The 23,706-nt window shown below is 46.9% G+C and overlaps 1 protein-coding gene across 2 annotated transcripts; it reads right to left on the bottom strand.

Moving 5' to 3' along the window:
- Positions 1–7,389: 7,389 nt before the first annotated feature.
- Positions 7,390–9,349, bottom strand: Rpl22l1 (ribosomal protein L22 like 1). 2 transcript variants are annotated; one of them, XM_028875816.2, is made up of 4 exons: positions 9,267–9,349; positions 8,221–8,313; positions 7,951–8,072; positions 7,390–7,610 (listed from the first exon to the last, which is right to left on the bottom strand). In XM_028875816.2, the coding sequence occupies exons 1-4, from the start codon at positions 9,345–9,347 to the stop codon at positions 7,466–7,468; spliced, it is 441 nt and encodes a 146-aa protein (XP_028731649.2). In that variant the 5' UTR covers positions 9,348–9,349; the 3' UTR covers positions 7,390–7,465. The 2 variants fall into 2 exon arrangements, with proteins under 2 accessions (XP_028731649.2, XP_028731650.1); XM_028875817.2 differs by having other exon boundaries at positions 8,221–8,310; positions 9,267–9,328.
- Positions 9,350–23,706: the final 14,357 nt, after the last annotated feature.

Below are 23,706 nucleotides of genomic sequence, written 5' to 3'. Positions count from 1 at the left end.
AATAAATAAATCTTTAAAAAAAAAAAGACATTTTAAAAAAAATGTATATATCCATCTGTGAATCTAAGGAAAAAAACAATAAATTACATTTTATAAAATGTACAACTTACATAACACATACAAATCCAAAGTGTGAAGGACAACAAATACTTGTAAGTTAAGAGACCTATGCCATGACTTCTTTTATCAAGGGAAAATGTGTTGGTAGCATCCATTTAAAAGAAAATCCCACACATTCTATCACTGCACTTGTGAATATATGACCTATTTTATTTATGTGTGGCTTTTGTATCACTGTGTGTGTCACGTCTGTGCTCGCTGCCCGGGCAGGCCGGAAGAGGACACCAGCTCCCTTGGAACTGGAGTTAGAGACAACACCATAGAGTTAGTGAACCACCATATGGGTTCTGGGAATCAAACCCAGGTCCCCGGAAGACCAGTGGTGCTCTTCACAGCTGAGCTATTTCTCCAGCAGGGTGTGCAAATGTCTTATCAGATTTAAAAGATACAGGACAAGTTGATGCACTGCTTTATGCCCAGCACTCAAAGGAGAGGCAGGCAGAGCTCTCCCTTCAGAGGCCAGCCTAGTTCACACAGCAAGTTCCAGGCCACCCAGGACCACACAGTCAGACCATGTCTCAGGCCTGAAAATCCAGGGGAGGGAGAGAGGTTCAGCACTCAAGAGCACCGACTGCTCTTCCAGAGGACCACTTTTAGTTCCCAGCACTCAGTGGTGGTATCAACTGTCCAGAAGTCCAGTTCCAGGGGATCCGATTCCCCTCCACCATCACTGTGGGCCTCAGGCACACACTATGGTGTAGATACACATGCAGGCAAAACACCCGTACATATAAAATAAGATAAATAATAATAAACAAATAAAAACATAAGTGAAATATCATGTTCATACCTATTAAATTTAACTTTTACTTTAAAAATGATTCTTATTTTTTTGCCTTTCTTTCTTTTTTTTTTTATTTTTTATTTTTCAAGACAGGGTCTCTGTGTAGTTTTGGTGCCTTCCTGGATCTCGCGCTGTAGCCCAGGCTGGCCTCGAACTCACAGAGATCCACCTGGCTCTGACTCCCGAGAACTGGGATTAAAAGCGTGCACCACCATCACCTGGATGCCTTTATTTCTTTTTGAAACTACACTCATTGCAGGTTGTTTATTTTCAAGAATATTCTACACAAATAAGTTGCTCAAGATATTTACCTTTTCACTGTTAAGGGATTCATCTGGTTGGAATCATCAGTCTCCCAAGCAGTGTTTGAACCCACCCTATCCCATATTATATCTCTACCCCACCCCCCACCCGACCTCCAGATATAGAATCCCAGACGTGCACTACCACACCCGGTGCAACAGGGGACCTGGACTGGATTCCCAGCACCCACATGGTGGTTCCCAGCCATCGCTAACCCAGTTCACTCTGTATTCACTTGCATTTTAGGACTGCAGTTGCACTTGGTCTGATTTCATGTTCTCACAGCTTTCTTTTACTGTTTTAAAATTTACACGTATTTATTTGTGTGTGCCTGTACATGTGCACATTTGATGGTGTGCATGTGGAAGTCAGAGGAGAACTTTCTGGAATCAGTTCTCTACTTCTATCATATAAGGTGGGGGCCGGGATCGAACTCAGATCACTAGGCTTGGAGGCAAGTGCCATTGTCCATACTCCCTCCATGCCTTGCAATAAAAGCAAGCTGGTCACAGACACTGTCATGACTTCACTGGTGTAAGTTCTGCCCACTGAGTCTCTTTAGAGTTTGGGAAGGGATGTGGAATACATGGTGGTTTTCCACACTGCTTACGTGTAGGTTTCTCTCAATTGTGAATTCTCTCATGGAGTTATAGAATGAATGAATGCTATTCCTTATCTTTTACATACATAGGATTCCTCTCTAGTACAGAATTTTTTTCCCCAATGGGCACTGTGATGGGTGAAGGCTTTTCTACAATGCTAACATGTATAAGGGTTCTCTCCACTGTGAATTCTTTGATGCTTGTAATTCTTACGTTTTTGTTTTTTGTTTTTGAGGCAGTTCTCACTGTGTAGCCTGGGATGGCCTGAAACTCGATATCTACACTAGGCTAGCCTTGAAATCAGAGGTCCACTTGCCTCTGCCTCCCAAGTACTGGGATTAAGATATGTGCCACCATACCCAGCAATTTTTGCTTTTAAAGTAGCTGGTTTGTGTTCAATATTGCTTGCCTATCAAAAATGTCTACTTTTTTGTTTTTGTTTTTTTTTTTCTGAGATATGGTTTCTCTTTGTAGTTTTGGTGCCTTTCCTGGAACTCACTCTGTAGACCAGGCTGACCTCGAACTCACAGAGATCCACCTGGCTCTGCCTCCCGAGTGCTGGGATTAAAGGCGTGCGCCACCACCGCCCAGCACTCCACTCCTTTCTATTAATGCCACAAATACACTCCTTTGAAGAAGCTGGCTATTGATCTTGTAAGAATTGTTTGAACTCTCGATCTAGGTCATCAGATTTTCCTGGTGGCAGTTAGCATGTGCTTTAACCACTGTTTTGTTTGTTATTTGAGGGGTTGTTTTGTTAAGGCAGTACTTAGAGCTAGTCTCAGTATGTTTTCTTCAATTGGAAAATAAAAGTGCATTTGGGAACTCTTTCTCTTAAACTGCCAAGGCATCATTTCAGCCCCCCCCCCCCCCCCCCCCGATATTCTTGTTCTTAAGAAACAGGACTGAGCTGATGAATCCGCTGTGTCTAGGTATAAACTCACATGCTAGTTAACTGAGAGTCTGGGGCAGTAAGAACCAGCTGGGGGTCCTGCAGAGTCAGGGAGTAGAGTGGCCCGAAGAGGTCAGGTTTGGAATTCAGTAAATGGATTTACAAGAGATAAGCCAAAACAAACAAACAAACAAATAAAACAGGTAAAACGCCAGGTGCCAGCTGATCCAGTCTCGTAACTTACAAAGGGCACGAAGCCTGGAGATCGGCAAGGCTAGGCTAGGCACTCTTGCATTGAGTAGGCTGCAGGAGATTCTTGTAGGTAAAGCACTTTGCTCTGCTTCCTGTTCCCACTGGGCACTTTGTTTGTGTGTGGGCATGTTCTCTTTAGCCTCTAGAGTACTGAAATCTCTTCAGGAAGTATCAACTTTGAGCTATTCTCTTCCTTCCTGCATTACAGTCAGCTGTGGGGGTGAGGGGACTTTTTTCTAGGTCAGTTGTTTTAACCCGTGTATCCTCATCTTATCCTTTGATGCTGTTGGCTTTGCTCATTTCAGTGATCTTGGTGGGTCGCCTTTCTTCATTTATGAGGGATGGGTAATGTTTTTAATTACTTGACTTGGAGTTATTTGGATTTGTTTATCTAGGAACACACACAGAGATGAATGTGGCTTGTGAAATGTGAGGAACTCACAGTTCACTGAGAAGTCAACTGCAGCCATGTCCAGGCCAGAATGCTCCCTGTGGCTTACATTGAGACACACAGGGTTTCTCTGTATCAGACAGTCTAAGGCCTGTCTCTCTCGGCTTTAGGAGGCTCGTACGGCTCCTGCAGATAGGGCTGGAGAGAGCTAGCAGAGAAGGGGAGAATAAACCTTGGTTAGTAGGTAGAATTTGGTGGTGTGGTTAGAAAGTCTGAGGCTTGTTCTTTCCACGGAGATTCATTTACACACTTCCAAAAATGTATCATCGGGAATCTTTCATTGCAACGTTTGTACCACAAACAATACCTTTTAAGAAGCTTTTTACTTTCTACCCATGTGGACTGCGATGGCTAAAGAAACTCTTATATTGTGCATCCATCTTGACCCCTAACGGCCATTTGTCTTGACTTCAAGTTCCTGGAGGAAAAGTTCCCAGTAACCCTGACTCAGTGACTCCCCCCGACACACACACACCCCTCCAGAAATATATGGCGTGACCATCTGCTTTGTTGTAATATGGCTAGCTGGTTTTCTGCTTCTGTAACCTGCCAGCCTCCAAAAGACCCAGGACACCCCCTTCTCCCAGGCTCCTGTCCTTTGGGAATTGTGCCCCCTTTGTTCTAAGAACAGTGATGATCAGTAAAGCAAAAGGATGGCGTGTTGCTTCTGAGATCACTCTGAGGACACAGCAGCTTCCATCTTGGTCTTCTCCCTGGAAGGGAAACCAGCTGGTGTGTCCCCAGCAGCCCACGGCCACAGAACAAGGATAGGGATTCTGCTGGCAGTCCATGGTGTGCTTGGGAGCTACCTCTCCAGCCCCATCAAATCCAAAGCCAGCTTTTTTCTTAAAGAGCTAGAAAGTACTCAACTGTGCAGTTATACAATATATATATATATATATATATATATATATATATATATATGTATGTATAGGCATGGCTGTGTTCTAAGAAAATTTGTGGGGACAGGAGATGGGTCAGTGTGTAAAGTGCTTGCTGTTCAAACATGAGGACCTAAGTTCAAACCCAACTCTGTGTGAAAATTGGATGTGGTGGTGTGTGCCTGCTACTATAGCGTTGAGGAGTGGAGATAGCAGAATCCCTGAATGACTGGCCTGACTACAGGAAAATGGTGAGCTTCAAGTTGAGTAAGATACTGTTTCAAAAAACAAGGTGGGGAAGCAACGGAGGAAGACACCAACCTGTGGCCTCCACTTACGCAGGCATGAGCGCTCTCCTCCCTCCTCTCCTCCCTCCCTCTCTCTGCAACCCAGGCTGTTTGGATATGAAGCATCCCCATCAAGGGTCATCTACTGAAGTCTCCAGCTCCACTAGAAGCACTGCTCAGAGCAGGCTTTGCTGCAATGTTTTGAGTGGAGGAAATGGGTGGATCACAAGGGCTTCGCTTTCAGCAGTGGGGGATTCACAACATGAATTGACTCATGTGGTGGACAAACTGTGGAAGGTAGAATCTGGCTGCAGAGAGCAACTCACTGGGGAGTGTCTTTGATGGGCATCTTGCTGTTGCTTTCCTCTCAGCCTTTGCCTCTTGGTCTTTGTGAGATGAATAGCTTTTGCTCCATCACATACTACTGTCCCCATGCTTTGCCTCTGTGCGGCTCTGAGCCTCGGACCCCAGTGACCTGAAACCTCTGCCACTCTGAGAGAGGACAAATCTTTCCTCCTTTAAGGTGTTGCTATAGTATTTTGTCATAGCAACGGCATTTGACCACACAGGACCACAGCCTAGAACCCCCCAGAGCCTCAGCCACAGCCACTCAGCGAGGCTGCCTGGGTTGGTTTGAGTCTCACCAAGAGTGAACTACAGAGTCGAAGTTACTACCTTAGCAGAGCACTCCATCCTGAGCAATCTTTTGACTTCTCCAGTGTTCTACTTACCTTGCAGGCTTCCTGTTGCCATCAGACAGGGTTCGATGGAGGTGGCAAGGGCATTCTAGCCACAGGGCCTTGGCTCTTCTCTTCCTGGAATGCTTCTCTCCCAGATGTCTACTTGGCTGGAGGCAGTATCTCCGTTAGGACTGCACTGCGAGGGTTCTTTCCATCCCCACAGCAATCCCTTCTCCCGGGCCCTCCATTCCTCACTGCCTTCTTTTTCTTCATAGCAAACTGTCCTGAAACATAGACTCCACTATTTCTCTTTTCTGTCCTCCTACACTGGACTGTAAGTTTAATGGCGGTAGGAATTTATGATTAAGGCAGTATCCAAAAAAGTACCTAGCATGAAACTACCAAATAACAAAATACTTGCAAATCCTTAGCCATGAGTATCTTATATAGCATAGTACATATTAAATGTAAAATTAATTTGGAAGCTTTTGATACATGACTACCAGATGCATTTTCTTTCTTCTTTTTTTTTTCCCCAAGACAGGGTTTCTCTGTGTAGCTTTGTGCCTCTCCTGGAACTCACTCTGTAGCCCAGGCTGGCCTTGAACTCAGAGATCTGCCTGCCTCTCTCTGCCTCTTAAGTACTGGGATTAAAGGCGTGTGCCACCACCGCCCAGCCTCAGATGCATTTTCAAAAGCTTCTTGTAGGAAAGGCATGAAGGAAATGGTTTGTGGGAGCCCTTGCTTGATCCTGTCTACGTTCTCTGAATCCTTGTTTTCTTGATAGAGTCTGTAGCCCACACAGCCTTGCCTCACTCTATGAAACCAGATGACCCTGAATATCTGATCCTGCCTCCACTTCCATAAGTACTGGTTACAGGACTGATCCACCATGCCATTTTGTGAAGGTTAGATCTCTCACCTACATCCCCAAGGCTCCAAGCCTATAGTCCATTTCTTCTTTTGGCCATGACAAAAGCATGTCACATCCAACTCAACCTCAACTGAAACACTTCCCAGTGCAACACTGAAACCTTTCAAGTGACAGGAGGGGCCTTGAGAAATGGCTGGGGTATGAAGGTAGACTCTTGACTAGGATTTCTTATGAAACTCGACACAACTCATATCTTCTACCATATATAAGGGCACATATAGCTGTTTCCATGACCCAGAAGTCAGACCCTGCCTACCCTGCAGAAGATACAAGGTAAGTTACAGTGTATACCAGTACATCACTATTATTCTCTGGAGACTTGTTGAATTCACTCATTTCCACCTTTCCTCCAAAACACTGCAATGGACCCTTCATGCCTTCACCCTGGCCCCATCAGGTGTCATTGGTCTCACAATGGAATCTACATCTTTACCAGATCCCAATACACTGGGATCACTCTAAGCGTTATTTCATTGATTAGACTACTTCCCTTCCCTTCTATTGTTTCCTGTTAATCAGATTCAAGCTTTTGTTACCTTACCTGATATAATGTATTAAGTTCCTTTCTAGCACTGAATTATTTCCCAATATCCTGTGGTACTTATGAGTAAAAGCTAATGGGATGTTTGCCATCTTAACACCAATTTGCCCAGTGCCCGGAGAAAAGATAAGCACCGTTACCTAACTTCTTGTGGAAAGGTAAATAGGACCCAAAGCCAAGTTAAGACAATTGCCACAATGGAGTAGTTCAGGAAAACTGGCGAACACCTGACCCCCAGTCAGAGCCAACCATTCAAATTTACAAGGCAGATCAAGACATTTGCTAAGGCTCCTTGTGCCAGGGCCCAGGGAAGCACCTGAATACTGGGAAACCATGGAGGCAGTCAGAAGACACTTGCTTCTGCCTCACCTGCCATTTTGCTAGGGATTAAGGGCCTGTCAAGTATACTCCTTAGAAGGGCAACCTGAAGACATGGGTGGTGAATCAAGACTCCAACCGGACAAGTCAGCAACTTTCCTGGATGAGGTCAACACCAGTCCATTTTGTGGGCAGTCATGGTCCCAGTGGCCCAGCTAGATTTCTTAGGCAATAGGCATAGAATTCGTTCACAAAGAGCCTTCCTGTTAATTAAAAGCACCCCCTAGACAGGGTATGAGTCACTTAACAGGACCATTTTCTAGGCACCCTACAAACCACACTTGTTTTAAGTGTACAATGATTTTTATTTGCTGACAAAATCCAATTTTAGTTTTTTTTAAGTCTACAAAAGTCTACTAGTTAGTCCTCAGACTCTGACCCATCTTCATCTTGACTAATCTGGAAATAACGAAGTTCGTAAGTCTCCTTGTCAGATGCAACCACACGAAGCCAATCACGGAGATTATTCTTCTTAAGGTATTTCTTGGTAAGATATTTCAAATACCTTTAAGACAAAACCATGACTTCATTAAAATATATAATTCCCACTATAGAGGCACACACTGCCACGCCTTCCCAAACTCACTAGTCTTTATTTCTAAGAAGCAGATAAGGACAAGAGCAGTCTCTCAATCTTATGTATAATTTACATCCCATGTAATCTGCTGTCCCTCTACCCACAGCATGCTATTATTATTTATGTTAGAAACTATCGGTAGAACAGCAGTTCATCCTGTCTCTATTGCACAAACACCTTAAAACAGATTAACAGGAATTTTAGCAGAATGCTACATCTTATATATCCTACAAAACATTCCATTACAATTTAAAACCCAGTAACTAACCTTTTAGAGAACTGTTTCTCAGAAACAACTGTGATTTTATTCTTCAATCGTTCAATGTGAACAACATTCCCAAGATTTCCAGTTTTTCCATTGACTTTAACCTTCTCCCGTAGAAACTGTTCCTGTTTTCAAACAGAAAAAATGCAAAACTAGGGAAGAAAACCCTAGACAATCACTAGGGAAGGTACCCTAGGAGTACAGCTTAGGTTAATATCAAGTACTACATTTAAATGCCAAGAACGATACAATTATAGTAAGAAAGACACTTACAAAATTTCCAGAATCAAAAATTCCATCTTCTACTGGATGAGTAAGGTCCAAATGAAACCTCCAGGTTGACTTCTTAGGCTTCTTGTCTTTCTGCTACAAACATAATTATGAACTGAATTATGTTCTATAATGGGGTTATACACAGAAATACTATTCAATACCTAAAGGAACCTGTACTGCATGAAAAGGTCACTTATTAATTTGGTTTAAACCACATTTTCGACAACTCCTATGGAATTCTGCCACTAAATGCCTCACAAATGTAAAGCTATATGTTAGAACACAGTGAGACTGGCTTAATTACAAACATCTGTTTCCTACTGTAAGTTTACAAAAAACCAACATACTTTCAATTTCAAATCAAAACACCATCTGGTTCTGTCTAAATTTAAACAGCCTATTTAAGCCAGCATATACAGAGTAATGGGTTCCATTACGCTGTTCCAAGTCGTCCGCACAGATCCACCCAAATGACTACAATTAGTAAGTCTCCGCCCTCAGGTGGCTTTGTAAACTGTCCCCCTCCCCCCAAATATCACAAACCCGGAAGTAGCATTTGAGCGAATTATGAAACCCGATTTACTCATGAACGGAATCCCTATGGGTTTATGGTGTCAGCCATTACTCAGCTTTGACTTCTAGCTCAGCAATTTCTTAAAAAATTTGTTGGTTAAAATGACTTTCCAAAGTGTTTAAACCACGCTTCTCATATTACTAAGGTCACGACTTTAACATACACAACCGCGGACCGGCCACCCAACCTCTCCTCTTCCGGTCGCACCGTAGTGCAAGGTCATCAGGAGCCAGGAAGAAATCGAGCGCCCCGAGACCGACCTCGCGCGGCCTCACCCGGCTAGACGGCCCGCCGGGCCGCGTCCAGCTCCGCGGGCCGCACGGCAGCCAGGGAAACTCCGATCCTACCCCGCCAGTGGACACCCCGACGGCTCAACCGCGCGCTGTCTTCCCGACCGAGGCGCTCCCCTCCCGCTAGCGAGACGCAAAAGGTACCTACACCCGCTAACAAGCTCGCACGCGCGGACACTCACCGGCGCCATGCTGTCCCGCGGCCGTGGGAAGAGACCGGGCCTCCGTCGCGCGCACGCTTTTATATGGAAGCGTGACGTCATACGCAGAGCGCGCAAGTCGGCCGCAACTCGGAACCGGATATAGGCAGGCGGGCACGTCCAGTCACCTAGGGAACAGGGGCGTGGCGTCGGGGACGCGGAGGCGCTGGCGTTGGGCTCCCGCGTGCGCCATCTAGCGGCAGCGGAGTTGAACTCATTCTCCGCTCCTGGCCGCAGGCTTCGCAATTTACAAGCAGAGTGGAGTAGTTCACGGTGCAGGAGTCATCGTGCTGCCCTCCGAGCCTCCTGTTGCTTTAGGACCCTCTCTATTGCGATTTTAATCCTCCAGAGAAAAAGTTCTATGTTTTGTCTAGGATTTTACGGTAGAGGATATCTTTCTGAGAAAACCACGTTGAGTACACTTTGGGTTTAGAAGATGGGCATAGTTTATTTTTTATTTTTTTGGTTTTTCGAGACAGGGTTTTTCTGTGTAGCTTTGCGCCTTTCCTGGAACTCGCTTTGGAGACCAGGCTGCATAGTTTATTCTGTTTTCTACTGGCTTCACAATTTGCTGAGACCTAACTACCAATGTCTACAAGTACAGTAAGATGGAGGTATCTTGATGTTAGAAAGAAAAAGAGCCTTTGAGTTTTGAATGTTTGTAAATTGATAGCCAGTCCAGAAAACTGGCATGCCTGTTGATATTTATCAGTAACAAGTCCCTGTGGACGTGAGACTCTAGGATTTAGGGGCAGGAGATGGGCTGGACTTTAGTTGTGGATTTGGAAAAGGCCCTACAAGCAATTATAGGATTAATACAGTGTAGGGCATAGAGCTAGTGGTACTGGAGTTCTAGAAGAAATCAATTTCATTAAATTTTCAAAAATCTGTTTGCCTCAAGAACCACAAGAATGACGAGGACAGGGATTTGCATTTCTTTCTCAAGGGCTTCCCTTCTGTGAGCAAAATGATTTTTGTGTTATTAGATACTTTGAAAATAAGCCATTAATTGACGTCTTAAAATTTTGTGTTGCTTATCCTTGGCAACTTTCTATGTCCTAACAATAAACATTTTAAAAACATTATTAAGCCATTTATGTGAAGGAGACATAAAAATATGTGACTCTAAATAACTAATAATCCCCAAATACTTCATTAGAAAACATAATGGGTGAAAATTATTATTATTTTCTCGTGATTAGAAAAATATTAACCAGAATTGTGCAAATAGCAAGAATTAATATTATCAATAATTCTTTCCAAACTTTGGATTTCCTACAAAGTGTACATTGTCTTAGTTACTATTCTGCTGCTGTACAGACACCATGGCCAAAGCAATTTATAGAAGGAAGTTTATTTACTGACCTATAGTTTCAGAGAGTGAGTCCCTGACCATCATATCAGGGAGCATAGCGACAGGCAGGCAGGCACTGGAGCAGTAGCTGAGAGCTTATGTCTTGATTCACCAGCATGAAGCAGAGAGGACTAACCGGGAACAATGTGAGCTTTTGAAAGCTCAAAGACCACCCTCAGTGACACATCTTCAGCAAGATCACATCTCCTATCTCCTATCCTCCTATCCGACTGGGGACCAAGACTCAAATATAGGAGCTTATAGAGGCCGTTATCATTCAAACTAACACAACATCTCAGTTTTTTGTTTTTAGCTGTAAAAAACCAAGACAAGTCAGAACAATGAGAGCAAATGCCCAGTCCCAGCTACTGAAAATAAGTTAGTACATGACAAACACCTCCTCCCTCCTTTGTTTTTGAGACAGGGTCTCACTGTGAAGCCCTGGCTGTCATGGGAGCATGAAGACCAGGTTGGGTTTAAACTCACATGTATCTTCCAGCCTCTGCTTCATAAGTGCTGGGATCAAAGGTGTGCACCACCATACCTGGTGGACAGATATATTTCTAACAAATTATAAACTTATTGGATTTACTTGATATTAGTTTCTGAATAGCTGGATCAGTTAAAACAACAACAGGATATTGTAAATTAACTTTATTGTAAAACTACTGTATTATATGGCCACCTAAAATAACTAAAACACAATGTTATAAATGACTTGCAATGTATAGTTAAGCTGATGGCAAAGTAAATGAATATTTTGGAGGCCAAAAGGCAAACTATGGTCATACATATCTGGAGTATGAATTAGCTCTGCAAAGATAGAATTGAAAATCTGAAACTACAGTTAATGTGTTCTTGGATTGATGCCAGGGAGAAGTAAAAATACTCTCTGGAGAAATGCACCTTTGATCTAGTCAGGAAGAATTTCCTGAGCTAAGCTTCCAGAAATATGAGCTGGCAACTTTTTTTTCAATAATCATTGATATTTTTTATTAAGAAATTTTTATTCATTTTATATACTAACCACAGATCCCCCTCTCTTCCCTCCTCCCACCCCCTCCAACCTTCCCCTCCAACCCATCCCCCATTCCCTCCAAAAAGGTAAGGCTGACCTCCCATGAGGAGTCAGCAGAGCCTGGTATATTTAGGCAGATCCAAGCCCTCCCCCTGTATCTAGGCTGTGCAAGGTGTCTCACCATAGGGAGTGGGTCCCAAAAAGCCCGCTCATGCACCAGGGATGGATCCTGATCCTACTGTCAGGAGCCCCTCAAGCAGACCAAGCTACACAACTGTCTCCCTTATGCAGAGGGCCTAGTCCAGTCCCGTAGAGGCTCCACAGGTGTTGGTCCAACTTTCATGAGTTCCCACTAGTTTGGTCTGGTTGTCTCTGCAGGTTTCTCCATCATAATCCTGATGCACTTGCTCATAGAATCCCTCTTCTCTCTCTTTGACTGAACTCCTGGAGCTAAGCCTGGTGCTTGGCTGTGGATCTCTGGATCTGCTTCCATAAGTTACTGGATGGAGTCTCTATGATGACAGAGTATTCATTGATCTGATTACTGGGGTAAGGAGCTGGTAACTTTTTAAATCACTAAGAACGTAGAAAAACAACCACTGTGAATAAAGATCAACCACCCATACCTATAAAATCAGATCACAGAGCCTGCATATATTGGAAATATCCAAAAAATAAAATAAGTATTTTTATATGATTAAGAGCTAAGTGTATCTCAAAATATGAGGGAACCAGAGACAGTTAAATTTTGTCAGCATTTAAAACATAAGCCACAAGAAGAATTTATTGTGCTTTAAAAATACAAAGGCTGAATTATAAAGAATTTAAAAAGTTATGCTAAACAGGAGGCTAGACACAGCTGAAGAGAAAATTAAGAAATCAGCAACTAAAGTTCAAGAGACCATTAAGGGAAAGAAGCTGAGCATGGTGAGTGCTATTGGGAACTCAGGAGGCTATAGCAGGATCCCGTGGTTCCCAGAGTTTGAGATTAGCAGACAACACTTTGAGAATTTGAAGAAAATGAACAACAACAAAGAAAAAGGAAGGAGAAAAAAGACAGAGGAGGGATGGGGGACTGAGTAGAAGACAGAGGAGGGGGGGACTGAGTAGTAGACAGAGGAGGAGGACTGAGTAGACAGAAGAGGGGGACTGAGTAGACAAGGAGGGGGACTGAGTAGACAGAGGAGGAGGACTGAGTAGACAGAGGAGGGGGGACTGAGTAGAAGACAGAGGAGAGGGACTGAGTAGACAGAGGAGGGGGGGGGACTGAGTAGACAGAGGAGGGGGGACTGAGTAGACAGAGGAGGGGGGGACTGAGTAGACAGAGGAGGGGGGACTGAGTAGACAGAAGAGGGGGACTGAGTAGACAAAGGAGGGGGACTGAGTAGAAGACAGAGGAGGAGGACTGAGTAGACAGAGGAGGGGGGGACTGAGTAGACAGAGGAGGGGGGACTGAGTAGACAGAGGAGGGGGGACTGAGTAGACAGAGGAGGGGGGACTGAGTAGACAGAGGAGGGGGACTGAGTAGACAGGGAGGGACTGAGTAGACAGAGGAGGGGGACTGAGTAGACAGAGGAGGGGGACTGAGTAGACAGAGGAGGGGGGACTGAGTAGACAGAGGAGGGGGACTGAGTAGACAGAGGAGGGGGGACTGAGTAGACAGAGGAGGGGGACTGAGTAGACAGAGGAGGGAGAGACGAGGAGGGGACTGAGTAGACAGAGGAGGGGGACTGAGTAGACAGAGGAGGGGGACTGAGTAGACAGAGGAGGGGGGACTGAGTAGACAGAGGAGGGGGACTGAGTAGACAGAGGAGGGGGACTGAGTAGACAGAGGAGGGGGACTGAGTAGACAGAGGGGGGACTGAGTAGAGAGGACAGAGGAGGGGGGACTGAGTAGACAGAGGAGGGGGGACTGAGTAGACAGAGGAGGGGGGAGGGGGGGGGGGCTGAGTGACAGAGGAGGGGACTGAGTAGACAGAGGAGAGGGGGGACTGAGTAGACAGAGGAGGGACTGAGTAGACAGAGGAGGGGGGACTGAGTAGACAGAGGGGGGGGGGGGAGGGAGGGGGACTGAGTAGACAGAGGAGGGGGACTGAGTAGACAGAGGAGGGGGACTGAGTAGACAGAGGAGGGGGACTGAGTAGACAGAGGAGGGGGACTGAGTAGACAGAGGAGGGGGGGGGGGGACTGAGTAGACAGGGGGGGGGGGAGGGGGGACTGAGTAGACAGAGGAGGGGGGACTGAGTAGACAGAGGAGGGGGGACTGAGTAGACAGAGGAGGGGGGACTGAGTAGAAGACAGAGACAGAGGAGGGGACTGAGTAGACAGAGGAGGGGGACTGAGTAGACAGAGGAGGGGGACTGAGTAGACAGAGGAGGGGGACTGAGTAGACAGAGGAGGGGGGACTGAGTAGACAGAGGAGGGGGACTGAGTAGACAGAGGAGGGGGACTGAGTAGAACAGAGGAGGGGGGACTGAGTAGACAGAGGAGGGGGACTGAGTAGAAGACAGAGGAGGGGGACTGAGTAGACAGAGGAGGGGGACTGAGTAGACAGAGGAGGGGGGACTGAGTAGACAGAGGAGGGGGACTGAGTAGACAGAGGAGGGGGACTGAGTAGACAGAGGAGGGGGACTGAGTAGACAGAGGAGGGGGACTGAGTAGAACAGAGGAGGGGGACTGAGTAGACAGAGGAGGGGGGACTGAGTAGAAGACAGAGGAGGGGGACTGAGTAGACAGAGGAGGGGGGACTGAGTAGAAGACAGAGGAGGGGGACTGAGTAGACAGAGGAGGGGGGACTGAGTAGACAGAGGAGGGGGACTGAGTAGACAGAGGAGGGGGGACTGAGTAGACAGAGGAGGGGGGACTGAGTAGACAGAGGAGGGGGACTGAGTAGACAGAGGAGGGGGGACTGAGTAGAAGACAGAGGAGGGGGACTGAGTAGACAGAGGAGAGGGGGGACTGAGTAGACAGAGGAGGGGGACTGAGTAGACAGAGGAGGGGACTGAGACAGAGGAGGGGGACTGAGTAGACAGAGGAGGGGACTGAGTAGACAGAGGAGGGGACTGAGTAGACAGAGGAGGGGGGACTGAGTAGAAGACGAGGAGGGGGGACTGAGTAGACAGAGGAGGGGAGAGTAGAAGAGGAGGGGGACTGAGTAGACAGAGGAGGGGACTGAGTAGACAGAGGAGGGGGGACTGAGTAGACAGAGGAGGGGGACTGAGTAGACAGAGGAGGGGACTGAGTAGAGACAGAGGAGGGGGGACTGAGTAGACAGAGAGGGACTGAGTAAGAAGAGGAGGGGGACTGAGTAGACAGAGGAGGGGGACTGAGTAGACAGAGGAGGGGGACTGAGTGAGTAGACGAAGAGGAGGGGGGACTGAGTAGACAGAGGAGGGGGACTGAGTAGACAGAGGAGGGGGACTGAGTAGACAGAGGAGGGGGACTGAGTAGACAGAGGAGGGGGGGGACTGAGTAGACAGAGGAGGGGGACTGAGTAGACAGAGGAGGGGGACTGAGAGGACAGAGGAGGGGACTGGTAGACAGAGGAGGGGACTGAGTAGACAGAGGAGGGGACTGAGTAGAAGGACAGAGGAGGGGGGGACTGAGTAGACAGAGGAGGGGGACTGAGTAGACAGAGGAGGGGGACTGAGTAGACAGAGGAGGGGGCTGAGTAGACAGAGGAGGGGGGGGGGGGGGGGGGGGGGGGGGGGGGGGGGGGGGGACTGAGTAGACAGAGGAGGGGGACTGAGTAGACAGAGGAGGGGGGACTGAGTAGACAGAGGAGGGGGGACTGAGTAGACAGAGGAGGGGGACTGAGTAGACAGAGGAGGGGGGGACTGAGTAGACAGAGGAGGGGGACTGAGTAGACAGAGGAGGGGGACTGAGTAGACAGAGGAGGGGGACTGAGTAGACAGAGGAGGGGACTGGTAGACAGAGGGGGGGGGGGGGGGGGGGGGGGGGGGGGGGGGGGGGGGGGGGGGGGGGGGGGGGGGGGGGGGGGGGGGGGGGGGGGGGGACTGAGTAGACAGAGGAGGGGGACTGAGTAGAGAGGAGGGGGACTGAGTAGACAGAGGAGGGGGGGACTGAGTAGAAGACAGAGGAGGGGGGGACTGAGTAGAAGACAGGAGGGGGGACTGAGTAGAAGACAGAGGAGCGGGGGACTGAGTAGAAGGTTGAGCAGGTAAAAGTGCTTCTTTGCAAGTCTGTTGAGCAGGTCAATTCGAGAGCCTATGGTGAAAGGAGAGAGCATACTCCTCAAGTCCATCCTCTGACCTCCACTTACATGTGGTAGCAGGCACACATGTAATACTACACACACACACACACACACACACACACACACACACACACATGCACACACCAGCAATAAAATGAAGTTGGAAAAAAGAAGGGAGGAAGGAAGCAAAGAAACAAGGAAGGACATTGTAGAAACTCAGAACAGATTCAAGACAGGGATGCCAGAGGTCCTCCTATCTCTAAATGGCGCTCGCTGGGAGGGCCAGTCGGATATAGCAGAGAGAATGGGAAAAGACAGAGAAATGGCTGGATTCTCAGATTCAGGAAGCCCAGAAACCCCAAGTGGAACAATTTAAAAGAGATAGTCCTCCATCTACACTTTAGTGAGCCTTCAAGACACAAAACCACAATTATTTCCAAAGACCCCAGAGAGGGAAAATTCAAACTATCAACTAGAGGACCTGCTACCTATCCCCAGCAATAACAAAGGCCGCAAAGTGACAACTATAAGAAGAAAACTTGCCGGGCAGTGGTGGTGCACGCCTTTAATCCCAGCACTCGGGAGGCAGGGGCAGGCGGATCTCTGTGAGTTCGAGGCTAGCCTGGTCTCCAAAGTGAGTTCCAGGAAAAGGGGCAAAGCTACACAGAGAAACCCTGTCTCGAAAAGCCAAAAAAAAAAAAAAAAGAAGAAGAAGAAGAAGAAGAAGAAGAAGAAGAAGAAGAAGAAGAAGAAGAAGAAAACTTAGTTCATGTGTTTCCATTGGTTTGGCTATTTGTCCCTGTGCTTTATCTAACCTTGGTCTCAACAATTCTTGCTCATACAAACCTTCCTTTTTCTCGCCAATTGGACTCCTGGAGCTCTACCTGGGGCCTGGCCGTGGATCTCTGCATCCAGTTCCCTCAGTCATTGGATAGGGTTTCTAGCACGACAATTAGGGTGTTTGGCCATCCCATCACCAGAGTAGGTCAGTTCCGGTTGTCTCTCGATCATTGCCAGTAGTCTATTGTGGGGGTATCTTTGTGGATTTCTGTGGGCCTCTCTAGCACTTTGCTTACATGAACTATGAACCAATGGCTGAGGGGCCCCCAACTGGATCAGGCCCTCTGAATAGGTGAACAGTTGATTGGCTTGATCTGTTTGGGAGGCCTCTAGGCAGTGGGACCAGGTCCTGTGCTTAGTGCATGAGTTGGCTGTTTGAAACCTGGGGCTTATTATGCAGGGATGCTTGGCTCAGCCTGGGAGGAGGGGACTGGACCTGCCTGGACTGAGTCTATCAGGTTGATCTCAGTCCTGGGGGGAGTCTTTGCCCTGGAGGAGAAGGGAATAGGGGGTGGGCTGGGGGAAAGAGGAGGGGGGAGGGAGGGGGGAGAACAAGGGACCGTGGCTGATATGTAGAATTAAATTATATTGTAAAATAAAGTTAAAAAACAAAAGAAGAAAACTTGAAGATGCACTTAAGACATTTTCAGACCACCACTCTCCATGCTTCCTACCCATATATCTTCAGAGGGAGTTCTGAAAGATGGACTTCAGAACAAAGAAAATAATGGTAGAAAGAAAGCTGATGTGTTAAATGTTGAGCAAAAACAATTACTAATTTGCATGTAATTCTAAAGATTACCAATTGGACATAGCAGAGACAGTCATGTCTGGCTTGTGAGTTAGAGTGCTATTAATGTTCTTATTAATTAACTAATGTTCTAATTAACGTTCGATTTATACATCTTGATGATACATTTACATTACTAAGTATCTTTAGTTGTGAAAACTCATTAAGCCGTAAATTATGTAATTATGACGCTTATTTTCGTACAAATGTTACATGGAGCCAGGTGTAGTGGCCCATACCTTTAATCCCAGAAGTTAGGAGGCAGAGGCAGGCAGATTTCTGAGTTCTAAGTCAGCCTTGTCTACAGAGTGAGTTCCAGGACAGCCACAGCTGTGCAGTGAAACCCTGTGTAAAACATCACAAACAAAACAAACAAAAACCCCAAATGCTACATGTGAATCAAAACAGTTAAAAGAGAGCACCAGTTATCTTATGGAAAATATGGTAAAGTAGATGAAAATTTTCCAGGAAAATACAACCTACCGGAACTTCCGTGAGAACAAACAGAATATGTGTAGCTTGGTGTCCTTGTGGGACTCCTAACAGTGGGGAAAGGGGCTGTCTAATTCTTTTGTCTGCTTTTGGGACCCTTTTCCTCCTACTGGGTTGGCTCCGCCAGTCTTGATATGAGGTATGTGCCTAGTCTCATTGTAACTTGTTAGGCCACATTCTGTGGACACCCCTGGGAGGCCTTCTCTTTTCTGAGGGGAAGCAGAGGAGGAGTGGATCTGGGGGAGAGGAGGCAGATGTGTGGGGAGATGAGAGGGAGGAGGGAGGGAACTGCAGTCAGGATGTAATGTATGAGGAAAGAATAAAAAGAAGAAACAAACAAACAATATCTGAATAGTCCTGCATCTCTTAAATGGATTCATTTTGTAAATAAAAACCTCCCAATGAGAAAAATAGTCAAATAGCTTCACTGGTTACTTTGCCAAGCATTTGAGGAAGAAATAATGCCAGTTACATCAGCTTTGTGTTCAAGCTCACATTTGTCAGTTTCCTGTTTTCCAGAAAAGAGAGTCGCTTGCCCAGTTTCCTGCCCTCCAAGGGTAAATGCGGCCCTTAAGGAGTTAGCTGTGTGCTTTCAGGCTGCCAGTGTGGGGTCTGGCAGAAAGTATGAGCTGCCATGAGTACTCCATGTTTCGTGACCCAGAAACCTTTAGGTAGAAGTGAGTGGTGTGCAGGGTGGTCCTGGGAAGCTACATTTTTGCAGTTCAGAAGTGCATTCTGCATGACTGTGCCTCCCTGGTCCCTAGGGATTGCTATTTGCTTCTGCTGTCCGCCAGCTCCTAACTTCTGTTACCTTAGATTATTCCTAAGTAAACCAGCTACATATGCTAATAGGCAATGGCAGGAATTTTACACAAACTTCCAGATCACAAACAAATTAGGAGCTGACAAAGGGAGCAGTTAAGAACACTTGCTATGCAAACACTTGCTACACACCTACCCCCCCACACACACACACATCATATTCACAGGTAAATTATTAGTAAACCATACAGCATGAAGCAAACTGGGCATTATATTGTGATGTGTGATTTAAATAATTGTACAAAGTTTAACAAATTCTATGCAAAAATGGTCAGAATTGGTACACAAGTTTGTTAAGAATGCTGGATACAAAATTCATATACAAAGCCCTATCTCTGTAACAGCAATAAATTAAGAAATGGAATTTGAGGAATGCATCATCTTTAACAGCACAAACTATGCAAACACCCAAGGGAAAGGTGTCAAAAGAGATACAGGATTTGTATGAAGAAAGTAAAATGTAATTGAGAGAAATTGGATAAAGGAGGTCGATTAAAAATACAATGCTCACTGAATGGTGGACACAGATGGTACCCCACTCCCGACTTTTGTGTCTGCGGGGGCCACAATCAACCTGGAATGACTGGTTCCACCCAGGCCTGAATCAGCTAGATGTAGATAGTGCCCCCCACCCCCAGACTTTGTACCATGCACCACAAATACTGCCCAAGGTCTCTAGGCCCAGCCACAGGAGAGAGAAACAAACAGCAACAACTTCGTGCATGCCATCCCTTACGGCTGGGATGGGCAGTACTCAACACAGAGCCACTGTGACCCAACCAAGAGTCCTGGTATTGGGTAGTTGGACATCATTGTGGCGCGAGAGTCCAGGGATGGGAGGTGGAAGAGAGGGGGAGGCTGAATGGTTTGTGGGCTGGGGAGAGAGGTGGATCCAGAGAGGTGAGGGTGGGGAGGAATGGGCTGATGTGAAATGCCAGCTAGCCACCCAAGCCCAGGGAGTTTTCTGGGCCTGGGCCATGACCAAGGACTAGGTCTTGATCCCGGGCCTTGGAGCAGCCGAGGGGGCCTGTGTTGGTGTCTGTGGCTCCTGTCATTACCGGAGGCTGTGCAGGGGCTGGTGATCTGGGCTGTCACTTGGGGCCCCATTGGTGTCCGAGGGCCACACTGCCACAGGGGTCATACCAATCTGGGTGACCTGCACAGCCACCTAGGGCCATGCCAAGGACCATGTCTGGGTCCGTGGGCTTGCTGCGGCTGCTGTCTGTGTCGATGTCCCTGGCCATTGTTGCCAATAGGCCCCATGTGGATGCTCGGAGTCTGGGCTGCAACCTGTGATCATGTTGGTGTCCAAGGGCTGTTCTGATGCCGGTTCCAGGCCGATTTGGGTGACCAGGGCTGTTAACTGGGGTCATGGTATCATCTGGACCAGGGCTACTGCCAAGGGCCATGTCTGGGTCCGTGGCCCTGCAGAGGCCTGGGTCTAGGGTGGTGTCCGTGACTCCAGTTGCCATCAAGGGCTCTGTGGATGCTTGGGGTCTGGGCAGCCACTGGGGACCATGTGGATGCCCTGGGGCCATTCTACCGCTGGGGCCGTATGGATTTGAGGAGCCTGTGCTGCTACCAGCGTGTGGTGGTGTCTGGCCGGAGCTGCTGCCTAGGGCCATGTCTGGGTCCGTGGTCCTGCTTCAGTCTGAAGTGATGTCCATGGCCTGTATTAGCACGGAGGTCACTGGGCCATGTTGTGCTGAGCCAGCTCTGCCCTTCACTAGCCCTAGGATGGCTGGTCCGGCAGCAGGCAAGCTGACCCTTCCCTCAGGGGAGAGCTGGCCCCCACACTCTGGAAAGATGGCCCCACCCCTCACATAGGTATGCACCTCACCTGAGAAGCACACTAGAGCTGACCCTGAGGTCAGGACACAGGTGAGCCAACTCTGAGGGCATGAGAGCAACAGAGCTGACTCCGCCCCTTTCAGCTGCCACGCAGCGGCATGGGTAAGGGAAGGATGCCCCCTCCCTCTGTTACTATGGCAGCTAAGAGAGTTGGCCCCTGAGGCCATGAGTGAGAGAACTAGCCATGCCCTACACCAGCTATGGCACACAGGAGAACAGGCCCTGCACCCTGCCAGAGGGCCCTGCGCCTCTCCTGTGCACAACAGTAGAGCTGGCCCTGGTGATATGAACGAAGGGACCCGGATCTGAAGGCGGGAGAGCAGAACTGACCCTGCTCCTTGCTGAAGGCTCCATTGGGTGAGCTAGCCGAGGCAGTGCTGAGGAGCTCACCTGGGTAGTGAGGATGAGGAGAAAGCTGGTGAGTTGACCAACCCAGCTACCACCAAGGTCCAGAACAAGGGAGTTGGCCCATCCAACATCCACTTCATCTATGAACTGTTGGAGTGTGTGGAGGGGACAAACTCACAGATCCCAAACAGCAGGGTCTCCCTGACACAGGATAACAACAGGATATCCAAGAGGAGCCCCAGTGAGAGCCCATTATTGGTGGTGTAGCAGAAACCAGAGGCCTCGAGTCAGACCAATGAACAGTAAACATGGACAGACTAAACGGTGAACTGGGTGTCTTACAGGCCACACTACAGCTTCTACTACAAGATTCCTCTTTTTTTCCCCCCTTTTAAATTTGGCTTTGCTTTTGGGAGGAGGTTGCAAGAGCAGAGGGTGGATTTGAAGGGACAGGGAGATAAGTGGGATTGGATACATGATATGAAATCCACAAAGAATCAATAAAATTTAAAAAAATTCAATGCTCACTCATGGATTGAAAGTCCAATACAGTAAAGCCAGTTCTCCACAACTGTGGACTAATGTGATCTCAAGCAACAGCTTCCTATGCTCATCACCCGCTTTCTCGACAAACCAATTAAAGTTTGCATGGAAGCACAAATACACCAGAGTAGAGAAGATGGATTTGAAGAAAAATAAAGGAGGACTTTTCTATGAAATTGAGACATTTGATACTTTAATTGCAAGAGTAGAATAGTGCTTTGTGGTTAGATATGTGACTTGAGAGTTTCCAGATGTGTACGGGTATGCCCGACATTTATGGTAAAAGCAGTTCTCAACAGTGGGAAAACGAATCCTTACAACCCTCATTACTTTTCATGGTAAAGATATGTACATCTGCAAAACACAGGTCTTGTCGATCAACAGAAAACATTAAGGCCACACTACTATCTGTACTGGAAAGATAAGGTGCTTATAAATATGTATAAGCAATCTAATAACTACTTGCATGTGTGTGGATATGCATTTTGCTCCCTGAAAAACTGCTATGAAGGTAGGCAGGAGAGTTCTGAACAGGGTCTTCATTGTGATCCGTTTGTATTCCCGCATCAGCCTTTCTGCAGCTCTGTGTGTCCTGGGCTTCTGAGTCTGGTGACATTTCTTAGAGTAGAAGGTACATGTTCTTCTGGAGGGCCCTCTTCTGAAGACTCTGTCTCAGTCATAGTACCACGGATTGTGCTGTGGCATGCAGAGCAGATGGTCTCTGTGCCTCTGTAATTTACTTATTCTTAAAACCCCATCTATTTGCTATAGGTCGATTTATAAAACCCCACTTACTTGCTTCATGTTTCTGCACTGTGATCTATGAAACCGCACATTATTGCCAGGGCACAGAGACAGTTTGTGGGTTGACTCCTTTACCATGTGGGGCTTAGGGTCCAAGTCAGGTCATTAAGCTTGGTGGCATTAGGCTGCTGAGTTGCCACACCACCCCTCTGTTTTCTTTAAGTTATCTGTTGCTTTCTTTCGTGTAGTTATGACTGGCCTGGAACTTGCTATGTAGACCAGCCTGGCGATTTTTTAACCAGAAGTTTCCTTGGACTTCTCCAACTCACTTGTTCCTGCTTTTGTCTTTGCTATTTCTTTCTGGTTTGTTGGCTGCTGTTAGATTCAGGAATAAACTCATGTTCATGGTTCCGTTTTGATTGATACAGACATTAATGTGATGAATTTTTCTGGTGCTACATCATTAGAGATTCTGAAATATAATGCTTCATTATCTTTGAGGAGCTCTTCACAGACTTTCCTTTTATTCTATAGTAGGTTTCAAGTTTTCCAGGCAGAAACTCCTTTTGTTTTTCTAGTTTTGTTTTTAATTTTACTTGGAATTGGTTTCACAATGCAAGTTGCATGTGAGTGACGAGATCTTGCTACGTAGTCCAGGGTGGTCTTGGACCCACCATCCTCTTGCCTTAGACTCAGGAGCACTGGGGTCACAGTGACAGCGCCCCCTAGTCCACTTAATTTTAAAATCTCTATAGAATCTTATCATGTTGTGTTCTCAATATCTCACTATTAGTATTTTGTTTGTCAAAGTTCCATATGCTTTTGAAGGAAAGGCATTTCTCTAATTCAGGATGCTAGTGATAGGTGTGCATCTATACATAAATGAAAACGGTGGCGCTGACCATTTAAAGTGTGCACGTAACTAAGAACAAAAAAGACAGATGTACTATGAATGTTGCTTAAACATCTGCCCATTCTCCCTCTGGGAATGTGTTGGGATCTGATGGTAACAAAGCTTGCCAAACGTTTGGACTTTCCTGAACTCAGGACACATGTCACTTGAGTACTGGGAACCATCTCTGGGAGTGGCCAGAATATTATTTTGATTACATTTAGAAAGAACTCCCAGGATGCAGATAAGACCTTGCTAGTTAGCCTTCTGAGACAACGCACAGCCATTGACCGTAGTTACCAATGTCTGCTGAATGTAATGTGGGATGGGATGTTTTAATTTCCTAGGGGCGTGGCCTCATGACCTTAACATGTGGTGATTCTACAGACGTCCCCATTTGGATGTCAACAAGAGGGAGTAGAGAGACACTAAGACTATGACACATAATCTATCATCGACCCTTTTCATCTTTCCCCTGCTGACATATACTTCTGGGAAGCTGGGATCTTAGT

Source organism: Peromyscus leucopus, chromosome 6, assembly GCF_004664715.2.
Source record: "Peromyscus leucopus breed LL Stock chromosome 6, UCI_PerLeu_2.1, whole genome shotgun sequence".
Taxonomy (NCBI): Eukaryota; Metazoa; Chordata; class Mammalia; order Rodentia; family Cricetidae; genus Peromyscus; species Peromyscus leucopus.
Note: the sequence above shows the minus strand (reverse complement) of the source record. Positions and strands in the feature narration are given on the sequence as shown.